This window comes from Oncorhynchus tshawytscha, linkage group LG28 (genome assembly GCF_018296145.1).
Source record: "Oncorhynchus tshawytscha isolate Ot180627B linkage group LG28, Otsh_v2.0, whole genome shotgun sequence".
Lineage (NCBI taxonomy): Eukaryota > Metazoa > Chordata > Actinopteri > Salmoniformes > Salmonidae > Oncorhynchus > Oncorhynchus tshawytscha.
This window is the reverse complement of record NC_056456.1, coordinates 1,052,388-1,070,389: the sequence shown is the minus strand read 5'-3', so window position 1 is coordinate 1,070,389 and position 18,002 is coordinate 1,052,388. Positions and strand designations below refer to the sequence as shown.

Below are 18,002 nucleotides of genomic sequence, written 5' to 3'. Positions count from 1 at the left end.
CTTCTTACGAAGCCACTCCTTCGTTGCCCGGGCGGTGTGTTTGGGATCATTGTCATGCTGAAAGACCCAGCCACGTTTCATCTTCAATGCCCTTGCTGATGGAAGGAGGTTTTCACTCAAAATCTCACAATACATGGCCCCATTCTTTCTTTCCTATACACGGATCAGTCGTCCTGGTCCCTTTGCAGAAAAACTGCCACAAAGCATGATGTTTTCACCCCCATGCTTCACAGTAGGTATAGTGTTCTTTGGATGCAACTCAGCATTCTTCGTCCTCCAAACACGACAAGTTGAGTTTTTACTAAAAAGTTATATTTTGGTTTCATCTGACCATATGACATTCTCCCAATCTTCTTCTGGATCATCCAAATGCTCTCTAGCAAACTTTAGATGGGCCTGGACATGTACTGGTTTAAGCAGGGGGACACGTCTGGCACTGAAGGATTTGAGTCCCTGGCGGCGTAGTGTGTTTACTGATGGTAGGCTTTGTTACTTTGGTCCCAGTTCTCTGTAGGTCATTCACTAGGTCCCCCCGTGTGGTTCTGGGATTTTTGCTCACCGTTCTTGTGATCATTTTGACCCCACGGGGTGAGATCTTGCGTGGAGCCCCAGATCGAGGGAGATTATCAGTGGTCTTGTATGTCTTCCATTTCCTAATTTTTTTAATTTATTTTTTATTTCACCTTTATTTAACCAGGTAGGCTAGTTGAGAACAAGTTCTCATTTACAACTGCGACCTGGCCAAGGTAAAGCATAGCAGTGTGAGCAGACAACACAGAGTTACACATGGAATAAACAATTAACAAGTCAATAACACAGTAGAAAACAAAGGGGGAGTCTATATACAATGTGTGCAAAAGGCATGAGGAGGTAGACGAATAGTTACAATTTTGCAGATTAACACTGGAGTGATAAATGATCAGACGGTCATGTACAGGTAGAGATATTGGTGTGCAAAAGAGCAGAAAAGTAAGTAAATAAAAACAGTATGGGGATGAGGTAGGTGAAAATGGGTGGGCTATTTACCAATAGACTATGTACAGCTGCAGCGATCGGTTAGCTGCTCAGATAGCTGATGTTTGAAGTTGGTGAGGGAGATAAAAGTCTCCAACTTCAGCGATTTTTGCAATTCGTTCCAGTCACAGGCAGCAGAGTACTGGAACGAAAGGCGGCCAAATGAGGTGTTGGCTTTAGGGATGATCAGTGAGATACACCTGCTGGAGCGCGTGCTACGGATGGGTGTTGCCATCGTGACCAGTGAACTGAGATAAGGCGGAGCTTTACCTAGCATGGACTTGTAGATGACCTGGAGCCAGTGCGTCTGGCGACGAATATGTAGCGAGGGCCAGCCGACTAGAGCATACAAGTCGCAGTGGTGGGTGGTATAAGGTGCTTTAGTGACAAAACGGATGGCACTGTGATATACTGCATCCAGTTTGCTGAGTAGAGTGTTGGAAGCCATTTTGTAGATGACATCGCCGAAGTCGAGGATTGGTAGGATAGTCAGTTTTACTAGGGTAAGCTTGGCGGCGTGAGTGAAGGAGGCTTTGTTGCGGAATAGAAAGCCGACTCTTGATTTGATTTTTGATTGGAGATGTTTGATATGAGTCTGGAAGGAGAGTTTGCAGTCTAGCCAGACACCTAGGTACTTATAGATGTCCACATATTCAAGGTCGGAACCATCCAGGGTGGTGATGCTAGTCGGGCATGCGGGTGCAGGCAGCGATCGGTTGAAAAGCATGCATTTGGTTTTACTAGCGTTTAAGAGCAGTTGGAGGCCACGGAAGGAGTGTTGTATGGCATTGAAGCTTGTTTGGAGGTTAGATAGCACAGTGTCCAATGACGGGCCGAAAGTATATAGAATGGTGTCGTCTGCGTAAAGGTGGATCAGGGAATCGGCCGCAGCAAGAGCAACATCATTGATATACACAGAGAAAAGAGTCGGCCCGAGAATTGAACCCTGTGGCACCCCCATAGAGACTGCCAGAGGACCGGACAGCATGCCCTCCGATTTGACACACTGAACTCTGTCTGCAAAGTAATTGGTGAACCAGGCAAGGCAGTCATCCGAAAAACCGAGGCTACTGAGTCTGCCGATGAGAATATGGTGATTGACAGAGTCGAAAGCCTTGGCAAGGTCAATGAAGACGGCTGCACAGTACTGTCTTTTATCGATGGCGGTTATGATATCGTTTAGTACCTTGAGTGTGGCTGAGGTGCACCCGTGACCGGCTCGGAAGCCAGATTGCACAGCGGAGAAGGTACGGTGGGATTCGAGATGGTCAGTGACCTGTTTGTTGACTTGGCTTTCGAAGACCTTAGATAGGCAGGGCAGGATGGATATAGGTCTGTAACAGTTTGGGCCAGGGTGTCTCCCCCTTTGAAGAGGGGGATGACTGCGGCAGCTTTCCAATCCTAATAATTGCTCCCACAGTTGATTTCTTCAAACCAAGCTGCTTACCTATTGCAGATTCAGTCTTCCCAGCCTGGTGCAGGTCTACAATTTTGTTTCTGGTGTCCTTTGACAGCTCTTTGGTCTTGGCCATAGTGGAGTTTGGAGTGTGATTGTTTGAGGTTGTGGACAGGTGTCTTTTATACTGATAACAAGTTCAAACCGGTGCCATTAATACAGGTAACGAGTGGAGGACAGAGGAGCCTCTTAAAGAAGAAGTTACAGGTCTGTGAGAGCCAGAAATCATGCTTGTTTGTAGGTGACCAAATACTTATTTTCCACCATAATTTGCAAATAAATTCATTAAAAATCTTACAATGTGATTTTCAGGATTTGTTTCTTCTCATTTTGTCTGTCATAGTTGAAGTGTACCTATGATGAAATTACAGTCCTCATCTTTTTAAGTGGGTGAACTTGCACAATTGGTGGCTGACTAAATACTTTTTTGCCCCAGTGTATGTCATCAAGTTATAGCAGCAATCTACCTCACCACGCAAAGTGAGAAGAATAAAAGCACCACATTGAAGCTGCCCAGCAACACCCGTTGGGGTGGAGGGGAAGGAGTCTCCAAGAAATGGCCATATCACAGTCTGCCGATATGGACAGCCACATCAAGAGGATCCTCCTGGATGATGTATTTTGGGAGAGAGTGGTAAGCAGCCTGAAATTCCTGAAACCTATAGCAGTAGCCATTGCACGGCTTGAGGTAGACAATGCCACCCTCTCTGATGTTCAGAGTCTGCTTGCAGATGTAAGAGAAGAAATACGTACTGCCCTGTCCACTTCACTGTGGCTCCAAGCAGAGGAAACTGCAGTTCTGAAAAACATCAAAAAGTGTGACGATTTCTGCCTGAAGCCCATACACGCCGCAAGCGTACATGTTGGAACCCAAGTATACGGGCAAGAGCATCCTGTCTGGTGCAGAGATCAACAAGGACTATGGTGTCATCACTACTGTGTCTCGTCACCTTGGCCTGGATGAGGGCAAGGTTCTTGGCAGTCTGGCAAAGTACACTTCCAAGCAAGGGCTTTGGGATGGAGATGCAATATGGCAGTCATGCCAACATATCTCATCAGCCATCTTGTGGAAGAGACTTTGTGAATCTGAGGCTCTTTCCCCTGTTGCCTCCATCATTCTCCAAATCCCATCAACATCAGCCGCCTCAGAGCGCAACTGGTCCTTGTTTGGGAACACGCATACCAAAGCATGCAACAGGCAGACCAAATCAAGGGTTGAAAGATTGGTGGCCATCCGGGCAAATTTGAGGCTTTTTGAGCCTGACAACGAGCCATCCTCAACAAGGTTGGAAGGTGGCAGTGAAGATGAGGTGTGTCTGATGTTCAAGAGGTGGACATTGAGGAGGTCCAGGGAGAAGACATGGAAGACAACCAAGACTTTAGTTTGTAGACTATCATTTTATAGATCTATGTTGAAAACATTTTTGGGAGATGCGATGCATAATTCAATATTCCCTTTTGTTGTGAAATCATCCCATGTGAAGAGTTAACTCATTTAATTAAAGTTCTATTCGTTACTAAAAAAAAAAAAATTATTGGAAGGATTTAATAATTTGGATTTATGTCTACTTATGATAAGGTAAAAGGTTTATGTTTCTGTCTGCATATGATATGGTAAATATATCCAATGCAAAAAAAAACATTACATTTAAATGATAGTAATTTGCATATATTTCCATTAATTCCAATATATTCTTGTTAATTCCCACGGAAAATGTCCACCTCTGAATATTCCCCAAAATGTGCAAGCCTACGGGCGGATGCAGGTATGTCGCCTAATATTCGATAGAGATGGCCGCCTCGCTTCGCGTTCCTAGGAAACTATGCAGTATTTAGTTTTTTTTTTACGTGTTATTTCTTACATTGGTACCCCAGGTAATCTTAGGTTTCATTACATACAGTCGTGAAGAATATAAAAGCAACGTCAACTCCCCGTCATTGCGACAAGGAATATGACTTTCGCGAAACGGATCCTGTGTTCTGCCTTCCACCCAGGACAAAGGAATGGATCCCAGCCGGCGACTCAAAGCAACGACGTCGTAAAAGAGGCAAACAAAGCGGTCTTCTGGTCAGTCTCCGGAGACGGGCACATCGCGCACTACTCCCTAGCATACTACTCGCTAATGTCCAGTCTCTTGACAACAGGGTTGATGAAATCCGAGCAAGGGTAGCATTCCAGAGAGACATCAGAGACTGTAACGTTCTTTGCTTCACGGAAACATGGCTCACTTGAGAGACGCTAACGGAGTCGGTGCAGCCAGCTGTTTTTTTTCACGCATCACGCCGACAGAAACAACCATCTTTCTGGTAAGAAGAGGGGCGGGGGGGGGTATGCCTTAAGATTAACGAGACGACGTGTGATCATAACAACATACAGGAACTCAAGTCCTTCTGTTCACCTGACTTAGAGTTCCTCACAATCAAATGTCGTCCGCATTATCTACCAAGGGAATTCTCTTCGATTATAATCACAGCCGTATATATTCCCCCCACAAGCAGACACATCGATGGCTCTGAACAAACTTTATTTGAGTCTTTGCAAACCACATATCCTGAGGCTGCATTCATTGTAGCTGGGGATTTTAACAAGGCTAATCTGAAAACAAGACTCCCTAAATTGTATCATCATATCGATTGTGCAACCAGGGCTGGTAAAACCCTGGATCATTGCTATTCTAACTTCCGCGACGCATATAAGGCCCTTCCCCACCCTCCTTTTGGAAAAGCTGACCACGACTTTTCATTTTGTTGCTCCCTGCCCTACAGACAGAAACTAAAACAAGAAGCTCACGTGCTCAGGTCTGTTCAACGCTGGTCCGACCAATCTGATTCCACACTCCAAGACTGCTTCCATCACGTGGACTGGGATATGTTTCGTATTGCGTCAGACAACAACAGTGACGAATACGCTGATTCGGTGAGCGAGTTCATTAGAAAGTGCATTGATGATGTCGTTCCCATAGCAACAATTAAAACATTCCCAAACCAGAAACCGTGGATTGATGGCAGCATTCGCGTGAAACTGAAAGCGCGAACCACTGCTTTTAACCAGGGCAAGATGACCGGAAACGTGAATACAAACAGTGTAGCTATTCCCTCCGCAAGGCAATCAAACAAGCTAAGCATCAGTATAGAGACCAAGTAGAGTCGCAATTCAACGGCGCAGACACGAGGTATGTGGCAGGGTCTACAGTCAATCATGGATTACAAAAAGAAAACCAGCCCCGTCACGGACCAGGATGTCTTGCTCCCAGACAGACTAAATAACTTTTTGGCCCGCTTTGAGGACAATACAGTGCCACTGACACGGCCCGCAATCAAAACCTGCGGTCTCTCCTTCACTGCAGCCACCGTGAGTAAAACATTTAAACGTGTTAACCCTCGCAAGGCTGCAGGCCCAGACGGCATCCCCAGCCGCGTCCTCCGAGCATGCGCAGACCAGCTGGCTGGTGTGTTTACGGACATATTCAATCAATCCTTATCTCAGTCTGCTGTTCCCACATGCTTCAAGAGGGCCACCATTGTCCCTGTTCCCAAGAAAGCTAAGGTAACTGAGCTAAACGACTACCGCCCCGTAGCACTCACTTCCGTCATCATGAAGTGCTTTGAGAGACTAGTCAAGGACCATATCACCTCCACCCTACCTGACACCCTAGACCCACTCCAATTTGCTTACCGCCCAAATAGGTCCACAGACGACGCAATCGCAACCACACTGCCCTAACCCATCTGGACAAGAGGAATACCTACTGTGGGACAAAAAGTATTTAGTCAGCCACCAATTGTGCAAGTTCTCCCACTTAAAAAGATGAGTGGCCTGTAATTTTCATCATAGGTACACTTCAACTATGACAGACAAAATGAGAAAATAAAATCACATTGTAGGATTTTTTATGAATTTATTTGCAAATTATGGTGGAAAATAAGTATTTGGTCACCTACAAACTAGTAAGATTTCTGGCTCTCACAGACCTGTAACTTCTTTAAGAGGCTCCTCTGTCCTCCACTCGTTACCTGTATTAATGGCACCTGTTTGAACTTGTTATCAGTATAAAAGACACCTGTCCACAACCTCAAACAGTCACACTCCAAACTCCACTATGGCCAAGACCAAAGAGCTGTCAAAGGACACCAGAAACAAAATTGTAGACCTGCACCAGGCTGGGAAGACTGAATCTACAATAGGTAAGCAGCTTGGTTTGAAGAAATCAACTGTGGGAGCAATTATTAGGAAATGGAAGACATACAAGACCACTTAATCTCCCTCGATCTGGGGCTCCACGCAAGATCTCACCCCGTGGGGTCAAAATGATCACAAGAACGGTGAGCAAAAATCCCAGAACCACACGGGGGGACCTAGTGAATGACCTACAGAGAACTGGGACCAAAATAACAAAGCCTACCATCAGTAACACACTACGCCGCCAGGGACTCAAATCCTGCAGTGCCAGACGTGTCCCCCTGCTTAAGCCAGTACATGTCCAGGCCCGTCTGAAGTTTGCTAGAGAGCATTTATGATGATCCAGAAGAAGATTGCGAGAATGTCATATGGTCAGATGAAACCAAAATATAACTTTTTGGTAAAAACTGGTTGTGTTTGGAGGACAAAGTATGCTGAGTTCCATCCAAAGAACACCATACCTACTGTGAAGCATGGGGGTGGAAACATCATGCTTTGGGGCTGTTTCTCTGCAAAGGGACTGATCCGTGTATAGGAAAGAAAGAATGGGGCCATGTATCGTGAGATTTTGAGTGAAAACCTCCTTCCATCAGCAAGGGCATTGAAGATGAAACGTGGCTGGGTCTTTCAGCATGACAATGATCCCAAACACACCGCCCGGGCAACGAAGGAGTGGCTTCGTAAGAAGACCTGAACCCAATAGAAATTCTTTGCAGGGAGCTGAAAGTCCGTATTGCCCAGCGACAGCCCCGAAACCTGAAGGATCTGGAGAAGGTCTGTATGGAGGAGTTGGCCAAAATCCCTGCTGCAGTGTGTGCAAACCTGGTCAAAAACTACAGGAAACGCATGATCTCTGTAATTGCAAACAAAGGTTTCTGTACCAAGTATTAACCATGTGTATGTGACAAATAAATTTGCTTTGATTTGTTACTTTTATTTGGGCTGCAATTTCTGAGGCTGTTAACTCTCTAATGAACTTATCCTCTGCGTCAGAGAACTCTGGTTCTTCCTTTCCTGTGGCGGTCCTCATGAGTCAGTTTCATCATAGCACTTGATGGTTTTTGCGACTGCACTTGAAGAAACTTTCAAAGTTGTTGACATTTTCCGTATTGACTGACCTTCATGTCTTAAAGTAATGAAGGACTGTTGTTTATTTTTGCTTATTTGAGCAGTTCTTGCCATAATATGGATTTAGCCCTACTTGGTAAAATACCATCTTCTGTCCTTGTCACAACACAACTGATGGGCACAAATGCAATAAGAAGGAAAGCAATTCCACAAAATAACTTTTAAGAAGGCACACCTGTTAATTGTAATGCATTCCAGGGTGCAAAGCTGTCATCAAGGCAAAGGGTGGCTACTTTTAAGAATCTCAAATATAACGTACATTTTTATTTGTTTAACATGTCTTCATTATTATTCTACAATGTAGAATAGTAAAGATAAAGAAAAACCTTTTGAATGAGTAGGTGTTCTAAAACTGTTGACTGGTGCTGAAGATTGACACTTATGTTCTTTCCATTGAAAAACATGACATTTCATGGATTTACATGTAATTGATCACATACAATATTTGTCTCAATTGGGCATATCTTTAGAAGTAAAGTTATCTTTTGGTTCTACAGCATAAACGGTTCCAGTCTTCCCCACGCCAGTCCCACTAAGAGGGGTGGATGGCACATCAACACCCCCCATCAGAGCTTCCCCAGTGGACAGCAGTCCCAGATGGGGACCCTGACTCAGATTCTGACCAGGACTCTGGAGTTGGAGAGGATGCTGGTGTTCACTGGCAGGAGGGAGTTGGAGAGCGGGATTTCAACATCTTTGTTGCCTTTCGGGGAAACATGGATGACGAGGACTTCCAAGAGAAACTTGACAACATACTTAACAGGATGCCTAGTATGCTTGAATTGGGTTAGTAATGGTTGGTGATGTGGTGCACCGTTCTAACTGGCTAAACACTTTCCAACTTTTGAATGTATTATGAAAGTAAAATGTTGAAAGTCATGATTTCAAAGCTCTGTATTATTTATATACTGATAAGAACAGTGATATTGAGGTATTGTACTCCTACCACTCCCCCCTCATCACCGAACTCTCATCCTCTTTCTTCATGTCTACCTATCCCTCTCCAGACTCAGAGAGACTGCAGCTCCAGCATGTGGAGCCATGGAACAGTGTGCGAGTCACCTTTAACATTCCTCGGGACGCGGCAGAGCGCCTCAGGCTGCTGGCCCAGAACAACCAGCAGCAGCTCCGAGACCTGGGCATCCTCTCTGTACAGATAGAGGGTATGTACAGTACCAAATAGCAGCAGCCATGGGTATGGTCAGGCCCAAAAACTATTGTTTATTTTATAGTAAGCATCCTGAAAAGTACTTAGATTGTTGTTAATATTTTTATTTACATTTTTCATCCAGGTGAAGGAGCCATAAACGTGGCCATTGGGCAGAATAGAGGTCAGGAGGTCAGGGTAAATGGACCAATTGGTCCGTCCGGTCAGATGAGGATGGATTTGGGATTCCCGGGACAAGCAAGCCCAGGTGATTTGGGGCAGTACAGTGACAAGTTGAACTCTATGCATTGATTGATCGACTTTTAGTTGTTAATATAAACCAACTCCCATACCAATCTCTTGTAGGAGGCATGAGAATGAGCAACCCGTCGATGGTACCCCCTTGCCCCAGTATGTCTGGACAGGCCATGGTTCCCGGCAGCAGTGGACAGATGCACCCCAGAGCCGCCAGACCCCCCTCACAGACTGGTGAGGTCATATGCTCATTCACACATCAACACATCATATGCTCATTAACTCATTCACACATCCAAAATATGTGCAACATGTTCAAAGGTATTGACCATATACGTTTTTACCCTTCCTTCAGATGCGATGGGCCCAATGATGTCGTTGCAGCAGCAGCTTCAGCATCCTCAGGCTGGCCCCTATGGCCAAGGACCCATACCCCCCCAGGCAGCTCACCACATGCAGGTACACAATCACTAATGGAGCTCAACAATAACCATGCATTATAATCACTATCAATACTACCAATTAATGCAAGGATTAAATGTATCAGGAGTTGACTGTATTTATAAAGGCTGTATTTTGACCACAGACCATGCAGGTGGGGAGGCAACTCAACCCGGCTGCCCTCCATCAGCTGCAGCAACAGCAGCAGCAGGCCCAGCAACAAGCCCAGCTCTCCCAGCTTGGTGGCCCCCGTCCCCCCTTCAACACCTCTGGCCAGATGCCTGTACCCTCCGGCTGGAACCAGCTCCCCTCAGGGGTCCTCCAGCCGCCGCCAGCCCAGGGAGGACCCATGGGCTCAGCCTGGAGGAAGGCCCCTTCCCAAGCTCAGATGACTCAACGTCCCCCCTCCCTGGCTATGGTCCAGACCCCCAGCCACCCTCCACCTCCGTACCCATTTGGTAGCCAGCAGGCTGGCCAGGTGTTTAATGCTATGGTGCAGGGGCAGCTCCAGCAGCAGCCAGGGGCTGGTCAGTTTGCAGCCCCCCAGCCTAAAGGTCCCCAGGGTGGGCCTGGAGGGGTGGCAGGACCCCTTAGACCTCCACCACCTCTGCCTCCTTCAGCAGGGCCTCAGGGAAACCTCACAGCCAAGTCTCCTGGGTCTTCACCTTCCCTCTTCCAGCAGGGTTCTCCAGGGACTCCTCCCATGATGGGGCAGGGTCAGGCCCAGCTGGGACCGAGACCTATGACCCCACAAGGTTTCTCTCAAGGGGTAGGCTCACCGGGCAGGGCGATACTGGGACAGCAGGGTAACCTGCAGCAAGGGTTCATGGTAATGCCCCAAAATGGGCAGGCTGGACCTCCGGTTCATCAAGGAGGAATGGGAGGTAAGAAATTGAACTACTGCTGATGACTACAAATGATGCATTCACTTTCACAGTGTAGGTTTGTTCCATGGTCACAAATGATCTCCTGATGCATTGCCTTATTAGTTAGAATTACTTATTAGTTAGTAACACAATTCATTCAGAAATCAAAGTAATATTCAGACAGTTAGCTAATCCAAGTTTATCATTTTAAAAGTCTAATTGATCATTAGAAAACCATTTTGCAATTATGTTAGCACAGCTGAACATTTTTGTTCTCATTAAAGAAGCAAATAAACTCTCCTTCTTTAAACTATTTGAGTATCTGGAGCATCAGCATTTGTGAGTTAGATAACAGGCTAAAAAAGGCCAGAAACAAAGACCTTTCTTATTAAACTCGTCAGTCTATTCTCATTCTGAGAAATAAAGGGTAATCCATGCGAGAAACTGAAGATCTTGTACAACGCTGTGTACTACTCCCTTCACAGAACAGCGCAAACTGGCTTCAACCAGAATAGAAAGAGTGGGAGGCCCCGGTGCACAACTGAGCAAGAGGACATTAGTGTTTAGTTTGAGAAACAAGACGCCTCACAAGTCCTCAACTGGCAGTTTCATTAAATGTACCCGCAAAACACCAGTCTCAACGTCAACAGTGAAGAGGCGACTCCGGGATACTGACCTAGACAGAGTTGCAAAGAAAAAGCCATATCTCATAGTCAGTCTGGCCAATAAAAAGAAAAGACACTGGACAGAGGAAGATTGGAAAAAAGTGTTTTGGACATACAAATCTAAGTTTGAGGATCACAAAGAAGAACATTCGTGAGACACAGAAAAAGTTTAAAGATGCTGGAGGAGTGCTTGACGCAACTAAGCATGGAGGGAATGTGATGGTCTGGGGAGTTTTGCTGGTGGTAAAGTGGGAGATTTTTACAGGGTAAAGGGATCTTGAAGAAGGAAGGCTATCACTCTTTTTTCAATGCCATGCCATACCCTGTGGACGGAGCTTAATTTGAGGCAATTTTTTCCTACAACAGGACATTGACCCAAAGCACAGCTCCAAACTATTTATTTATTTATTTATTTATCTGTTATTTTACCAGGTAAGTTAACTGAGAACACGTTCTCATTTGCAGCAACGACCTGAGGAATAGTTACAGGGGAGAGGAGGGGGATGAATGAGCCAATTGTAAACTGGGGATTATTAGGTGACCGGGATGGTTTGAGGGCCAGATTGGGAATTTAGCCAGGACACCGGGGTTAACACCCCTACTCTTACGATAAGTGCCATGGGATCTTTAATGACCTCAGAGAGTCAGGACACCTGTTTAATGTCCCATCTGAAAGACAGCACCCTACACAGGGCAGGGCATTGGGATATTTTTTTAGACCAGAGGAAAGAGTGCCTCCTACTGGCCCTCCAACACCACTTCCAGCAGCATCTGGTCTCCCATCCAGGAACTGAACAGGACCAATTTGATTGATTAACTATTTAGGGAAGAAGCAGTCGGCTGGTATTCTGTCTATAATGGAGTGTCCAGCACAGTGACCGGATCTCAACCCTATTGAACTGTTGTGGGAGCAGCTTGACCATAAGAAGTGCTTCAGTAAGCATGGGGTGACATCTCTTCAGATTACCTCAACAAAATGACAATTAGAATGCAAAAGGTCTGGAAGGCTGTAATTGCTGCAAATGAAGGATTCTTTGACGAAAGCACTTTGATGGACAATTATTATTTGTAACCTTGTCAACATCTTGACTATATTTCCTGTTCATTTTGCAACTCATTTCATGTATGGTTTCTTGGAAAAGGACATTTCTAAGTGACCACAAACTTTTGAACGGTAGTGAGAGAAAAAGCCCTAGCAGGGTCGTTCAATGTGATTTCAATCACTTTTTGACTGCACACCGTTACATTTTTTATTTTAATCTAAATTTTAACTTCCAATTGCTACCACAAAGATGGCCTCCGGTCCGCACACGGTTGACTGTTAATTTAAATGGTCATGTCTATTCTATTATCTATATTTCTATGATTTAATTTGGAAGATTGACAGTGTAATTTACCGTTTGAAAGTTGAAATGCCAATGCTTTTCCCATTTTAGTGCATTTATCAGCCAAAACTTGACACCCACCCTCTATTCAAGAGCATGCTTTGTCTCAACCGCGGGCAGGCACAACCCAAACACCTCAGATTATGTAAAATGGGTTATCAGCTACAATGTATACGAAAAAAAAGTTAATAATGACAGATTTTTTTTATATAATTGATGTTGAAAGTTTTATATATACAGTTGAAGTCGGAAGTTTACATACCGTAAGGGAACATTTTGACATTTGCCATATGGTTAGTGAGAAAGTCCACATTTCTAATGTACTGTCCTTTACTAGACGTCCGAAAACGTTTGTAAAATTCGCGGACGGCGTCGGGCCGTGCGACAGGGCCGGATCCTCCAGGAAGTCATCAAACGAACTCTCTCGGACATTCGGTTTCCGTTTTATAAAATAATCAAATTTTGGTCAATTTTCCACTGTCCCGGTAAATCCCACAAGCGGGCGAATGGAATCATATTGCAAATGTACAAAACATCACGAATAACGATGTGGCCTTATCTCCTAAACGGAAAGTATTTCAAAGCCGAAACTTGGTGTGCATAGGTTTGGCATAATGGGCAGTTGGCCCAGAACAAGATGGCGTCTAGGCCACAACAGTTTTTGAGCTATGGCCATTTTTCTGGGATTAAAGGTCCAAAATGAAAATAAAGCAATCATTTTTCTGCTTCACGTCAAAGTAATGGAACCTACGGTGTCAATAAAAAAAGAACCAGCCATTTATCTATCGTCATTTAAGAGAAATCGTACAATGTCAAATTCGTGATGATCAAAAAAATATATATATATTTTTTAAACAGATCCAGTTGCAGCGTGTTCATACGAATCTTTTTAAAGTGTGCTCTGCGAGATTTCTGTGATTTTCTGAAATAACACACACTCACTAAACCCTCTGTAAATAAGTCAGTTCTTAACATAGACTTAAATCTCAAAATTCTATAATTGCCTTCCCCAAGGAGGATATGTGTCACTTTCAGCTTCCTGTGTAAACCGGAAGTGCCTTAAAATGGTGTCATAGGTGCTGTTTCGAAGGGTTAAAAAGGTCAGATCTTTTCAAAACTTCATATGTGTGATTAGGCAACCCTCATGAACTGTAAGTCAGTCATTTCTCCCAACAGATGTCAAAGAAAAGGCAAGGATGGAGTGACAAAGTGCGGTGCTTAAAGACGCACAGAGCCTGCAATGGCATTTCCATATTCTCTAGGCCGTGCCGAGTTCAACAAGATGCCCCGCTTGACCGTAGCTCGCTCTGAGTGAGGTCCTCCCGATCTGTGCAAGCCTAACCTTGACTGTGTGGCATTAACCCTTAACAGTTAATCAGGGTTTTTTGATCTCACAGATTACAATGACACCTCTCCCCATAGTAATACATTGCCTGCTCCTCTAAAGTCAACCTGAAGCCTATATGGGTTATGAATGCCTTATGAACCGGTCTTCAATGACAGTCCATCAGGACACTATGAGGTCTACCTGTGTTGATTCTAAGCTTCCTGAAGCAACCCGGAAGTGGTTAAAATCACCCTAAAAGTGTTTTTCCATACCCAACCATCAGTTTGTGATAAATAGTGCATTCAACCCTGTGTAAATCGGTCAGTTCTTAACTTAAACACTTAAAATTTAGGATTCTGTAATCTTATGTTCTGTTTACTTATAGCTTCCTGTGCCAACCGGAAGTTCCTTAAATTATGTCATAGGGGCTGTTTCAAAGGGTTAAAAAGGTTAGATCTTTTCAAAACTTCATATGTGTGATAGGCAACCCCCATAAACTGTAAATTAGTCATTTCTCCCATAAAATTTCCAAGAAAAAATCCCACACACACACACACACAGCTAGGACAGAGGGACACAGTGTGGTGTGTAGAGACAGACAGTGCCTGCAATAGTTACCTTTGTTCAAACTAAAAAAGAACCGTCTGACCTAGAGTTCTGAAACTTTAGAAACCTGTTCTAGACCTCAGGTCGATAGTGCGTGGTGAGTTACTTGGCTCTAGAAGGTTCTCGGACCGAAAAACAGCCTCGTACATTTGCAATGACTTCAATTTATTTTGACCATTACGAAAATGACGAAATTTAGAAAAGTGTCAAAAACGCAAGACTAGGTTCATTGACACCGGCTCGGCCCATAGAGACGGACCCCAACGTTGCTGTCAGATAGCTCATTCAATGACCCCGTAGCAAGGCATGGAAAAAAGTGGATTTTCAGCACCAATTAGGGTCTTGCTCGGGCACCAAATGACCTATCGAGCTGAAACTTGGGATTTGGGGTCGCCTCACATAGGCCTACACATAATGTCAGAATTGGACCTGCAGCTAGAACGTAACTACGTGTTTTATGTTTTTATTATGGTTTGAACAGAAGGTGCTGTGAATTTTGGGCCAGCTCTGAAGTATTTGATAGTTGGCTTCTAAACGAGTTGGAAAAAGTGGGTGTGGTGTCAGAATGATATCTAATTGACTGATGGACAGTGACTTGCTGGTTACTTTTGTCAATTTGCAATATGTTTAAACAGTGAGGGACCATCACCAAAGTGACATTCTGAAATCAACCCCAACGAGTGATGAAGAGGAACCAGAATCATTGCCCAGCCATCCTGAGTTCATCTGGCCAGTCAATTTTGCCTTCCTGCAGGATTTTTGAGCATGCCAAATTTGTGATGGCAAATGGACATAACATCCTGCTTTGGCATTTTCAAATCTTTTATATTGCATTGGGACATTTCTTATGGCATTTGGCCCAAAAAAAGTGACTTTTGACTTCCTATGAAATGATATTGCAAATGGACAAACATATACCTTGTGCACAAGTGTGTATATAAATATATATATATTTTTAAATGATGATAATAAAATATGACTAAAGTATGTTGATACAGCTCTTATACATGTGTAATTGACACACAATTTGAAAGAATTTCAAAAAACGGTCCAGAAAGCACTTTTTTAAGGGGGTGATAAGTTTTTCAAAATGTTACTTTTGGATGTTGACTTGTATTACATTTGCAATATGAAAATCCACGGTGGAGCGCACTCGAAATCTGTTGGATTTTTAAAGTGTTACACTTGGCATTTGCCAAAAACTTTGAATGAAACGACGCCGAATTGAGTGGTATTGGACACCGTGTATATGGTTTGTCCAGTGCCAATGACTTCCCATTCATTTTTGTACATTTCAGGGGAGGTGTTCCCTTACATACGCTTAGGTTGGAGTCATTAAAACTACCTTTTCAACCAATCCACACATTTCTTGTTAACAAACTATAGTTTTGGCAAGTCGGTTAGGACATCTACTTTGTGCATGACACAAGTCATTTTTCCAACAATTGTTTACATACAGTGAATTACAAGTGAAATAATCTGTATCTCAATTCCAGTTGGACAGAAATTTGTGAAATGCTATGGTGCAGGGAATTTTTACAAGGATTAAATGTCAGGAATTGTGAAACTGAGTTTAAATGTATTTGGCTAAGGTATGTAAACTTCCGACTTAAACTATATACAGTGGGGCAAAAAAGTATTTAGTCAGCCACCAATTGTGCAAGTTCTCCCAGTAATTTTCATCATAGGTGCCCTTCAACCATGACAGGCAAAAGGAGAAAAAAATCCAGAAAATCACATTGTAGGATTTTTAATAAATGTATTTGCAAATTATGGTGGAAAATAAGTATTTTGGCACTTACAAACAAGCAAGATTTCTGGCTCTCACAGACCTGTAACTTCTTCTTTAAAACCTGTTATGGCTGCGATCCCTGTACAGGGACCAACATCAGGGGATCGCAGCCATAATAAGAGGCTCCTCTGTCCTCCACTCGTTACCTGTATTAATGGCACCTGTTTGAACTTGTTATCAGTATAAAAGACACCTGTCCACAACCTCAAACAGTCACACTCCAAACTCCACTATGGCCAAGACCAAAGAGCTGTCAAAGGACACCAGAAACAAAATTGTAGACCTGCACTAGGCTGGGAAGACTGAATCTGCAATAGGTAAGCAGCTTGGTTTGAAGAAATCAACTGTGGGAGCAATTATTAGGAAATGGAAGACATAAATGACCACTGATAATCCCCCTCGATCTGGGCCTCCACGCAAGATCTCACCCCGTGGGGTCAAAATGATCACAAGAACGGTGAGCAAAAATCCCAGAACCACACGGGGGGACCGAGTGAATGACCTGCAGAGAGCTGGGACCAAAGTAACAAAACCTACCATCAGCAAGGGCATTGAAGATGAAACGTGGCTGGGTCTTTCAGCATGACAATGATCCCAAACACACCGCCCGGGCAACGAAGGAGTGGCTTCGTAAGAAGCATTTCAAGGTCCTGGAGTGGCCTAGCCAGTCTCCAGATCTCAACCCCATAGAAAATCTTTGGAGGGAGTTGAAAGTCCGTGTTGCCCAGCAGCAGCCCCAAAACATCACTGCTCTAGAGGAGATCTGCATGGAGGAATGGGCCGAAATACCAGCAACAGTGTGTGAAAACCTTGTGAAGACTTACAGAAAACGTTTGACCTTTGTCATTGCCAACAAAGGCTATATAACAAAGTATTGAGAGAAACTTTTGTTATTGACCAAATACTTATTTTCCACCATAATTTGCAAATAAATTCATTAAAAATCCTACAATGTGATTTTCTGGATTTGTCTTCTTATTTTATCTGTCATAGTTGAAGTGTACCTATGATGAAAATTGCAGGCCTGTCTCATCTTGTTAAGTGGGAGAACTTGCACAATTGGTGGCTGACTAAATACTTTTTTGCCCCACTGTGTGTATGTGTATATATATATACTGCTCAAAAAAAATAAAGGGAACACTTAAACAACACAATGTAACTCCAAGTCAATCACACTTCTGTGAAATCAAACTGTCCACTTAGGAAGCAACACTGATTGACAATAAATTTCACATGCTGTTGTGCAAATGGAATAGACAACAGGTGGAAATTATAGGCAATTAGCAAGACACCCCCAATAAAGGAGTGGTTCTGCAGGTGGGGACCACTTCTCAGTTCCTATGCTTCCTGGCTGATGTTTTGGTCACTTTTGAATGCTGGCGGTGCTTTCACTCTAGTGGTAGCATGAGACGGAGTCTACAACCCACACAAGTGGCTCAGATAGTGAAGCTCATCCGGGATGGCACATCAATGCGAGCTGTGGCAAGAAGTTTTGCTGTGTCTGTCAGCGTAGTGTCCAGAGCATGGAGGCGCTACCAGGAGACAGGCCAGAACATCAGGAGACGTGGAGGAGGGCAACAACCCAGCAGCAGGACCGCTACCTCCGCCAGATCCCTGCAAAATTACCTCCAGCAGGCCACAAATGTGCATGTGTCTGCTCAAACGGTCAGAAACAGACTCCATGAGGGTGGTATGAGGGCCCAATGTCCACAGGTGAGGGTTGTGCTTACAGCCCAACAC

General features: G+C 44.1%; 1 protein-coding gene across 4 annotated transcripts in view; it reads left to right on the top strand.

The window, feature by feature from the left end:
- LOC112246262 (nuclear receptor coactivator 6) overlaps positions 1–18,002 on the top strand; it is a 45,938-nt gene that overhangs the window by 8,993 nt on the left and 18,943 nt on the right. For all 4 annotated transcript variants that reach the window (XR_002952889.2, XM_024414559.2, XM_024414557.2 and 1 more), the window contains 6 exons: positions 8,276–8,564; positions 8,786–8,941; positions 9,071–9,193; positions 9,292–9,414; positions 9,536–9,639; positions 9,767–10,505. Coding sequence is in view for 3 of the 4 variants with exons in the window: in XM_024414559.2 (XP_024270327.1) it covers positions 8,324–8,564; positions 8,786–8,941; positions 9,071–9,193; positions 9,292–9,414; positions 9,536–9,639; positions 9,767–10,505 (1,486 nt within the window). In the remaining variant the exon portion in view is untranslated. The remainder of the gene's footprint in view (positions 1–8,275; positions 8,565–8,785; positions 8,942–9,070; positions 9,194–9,291; positions 9,415–9,535; positions 9,640–9,766; positions 10,506–18,002) is intronic.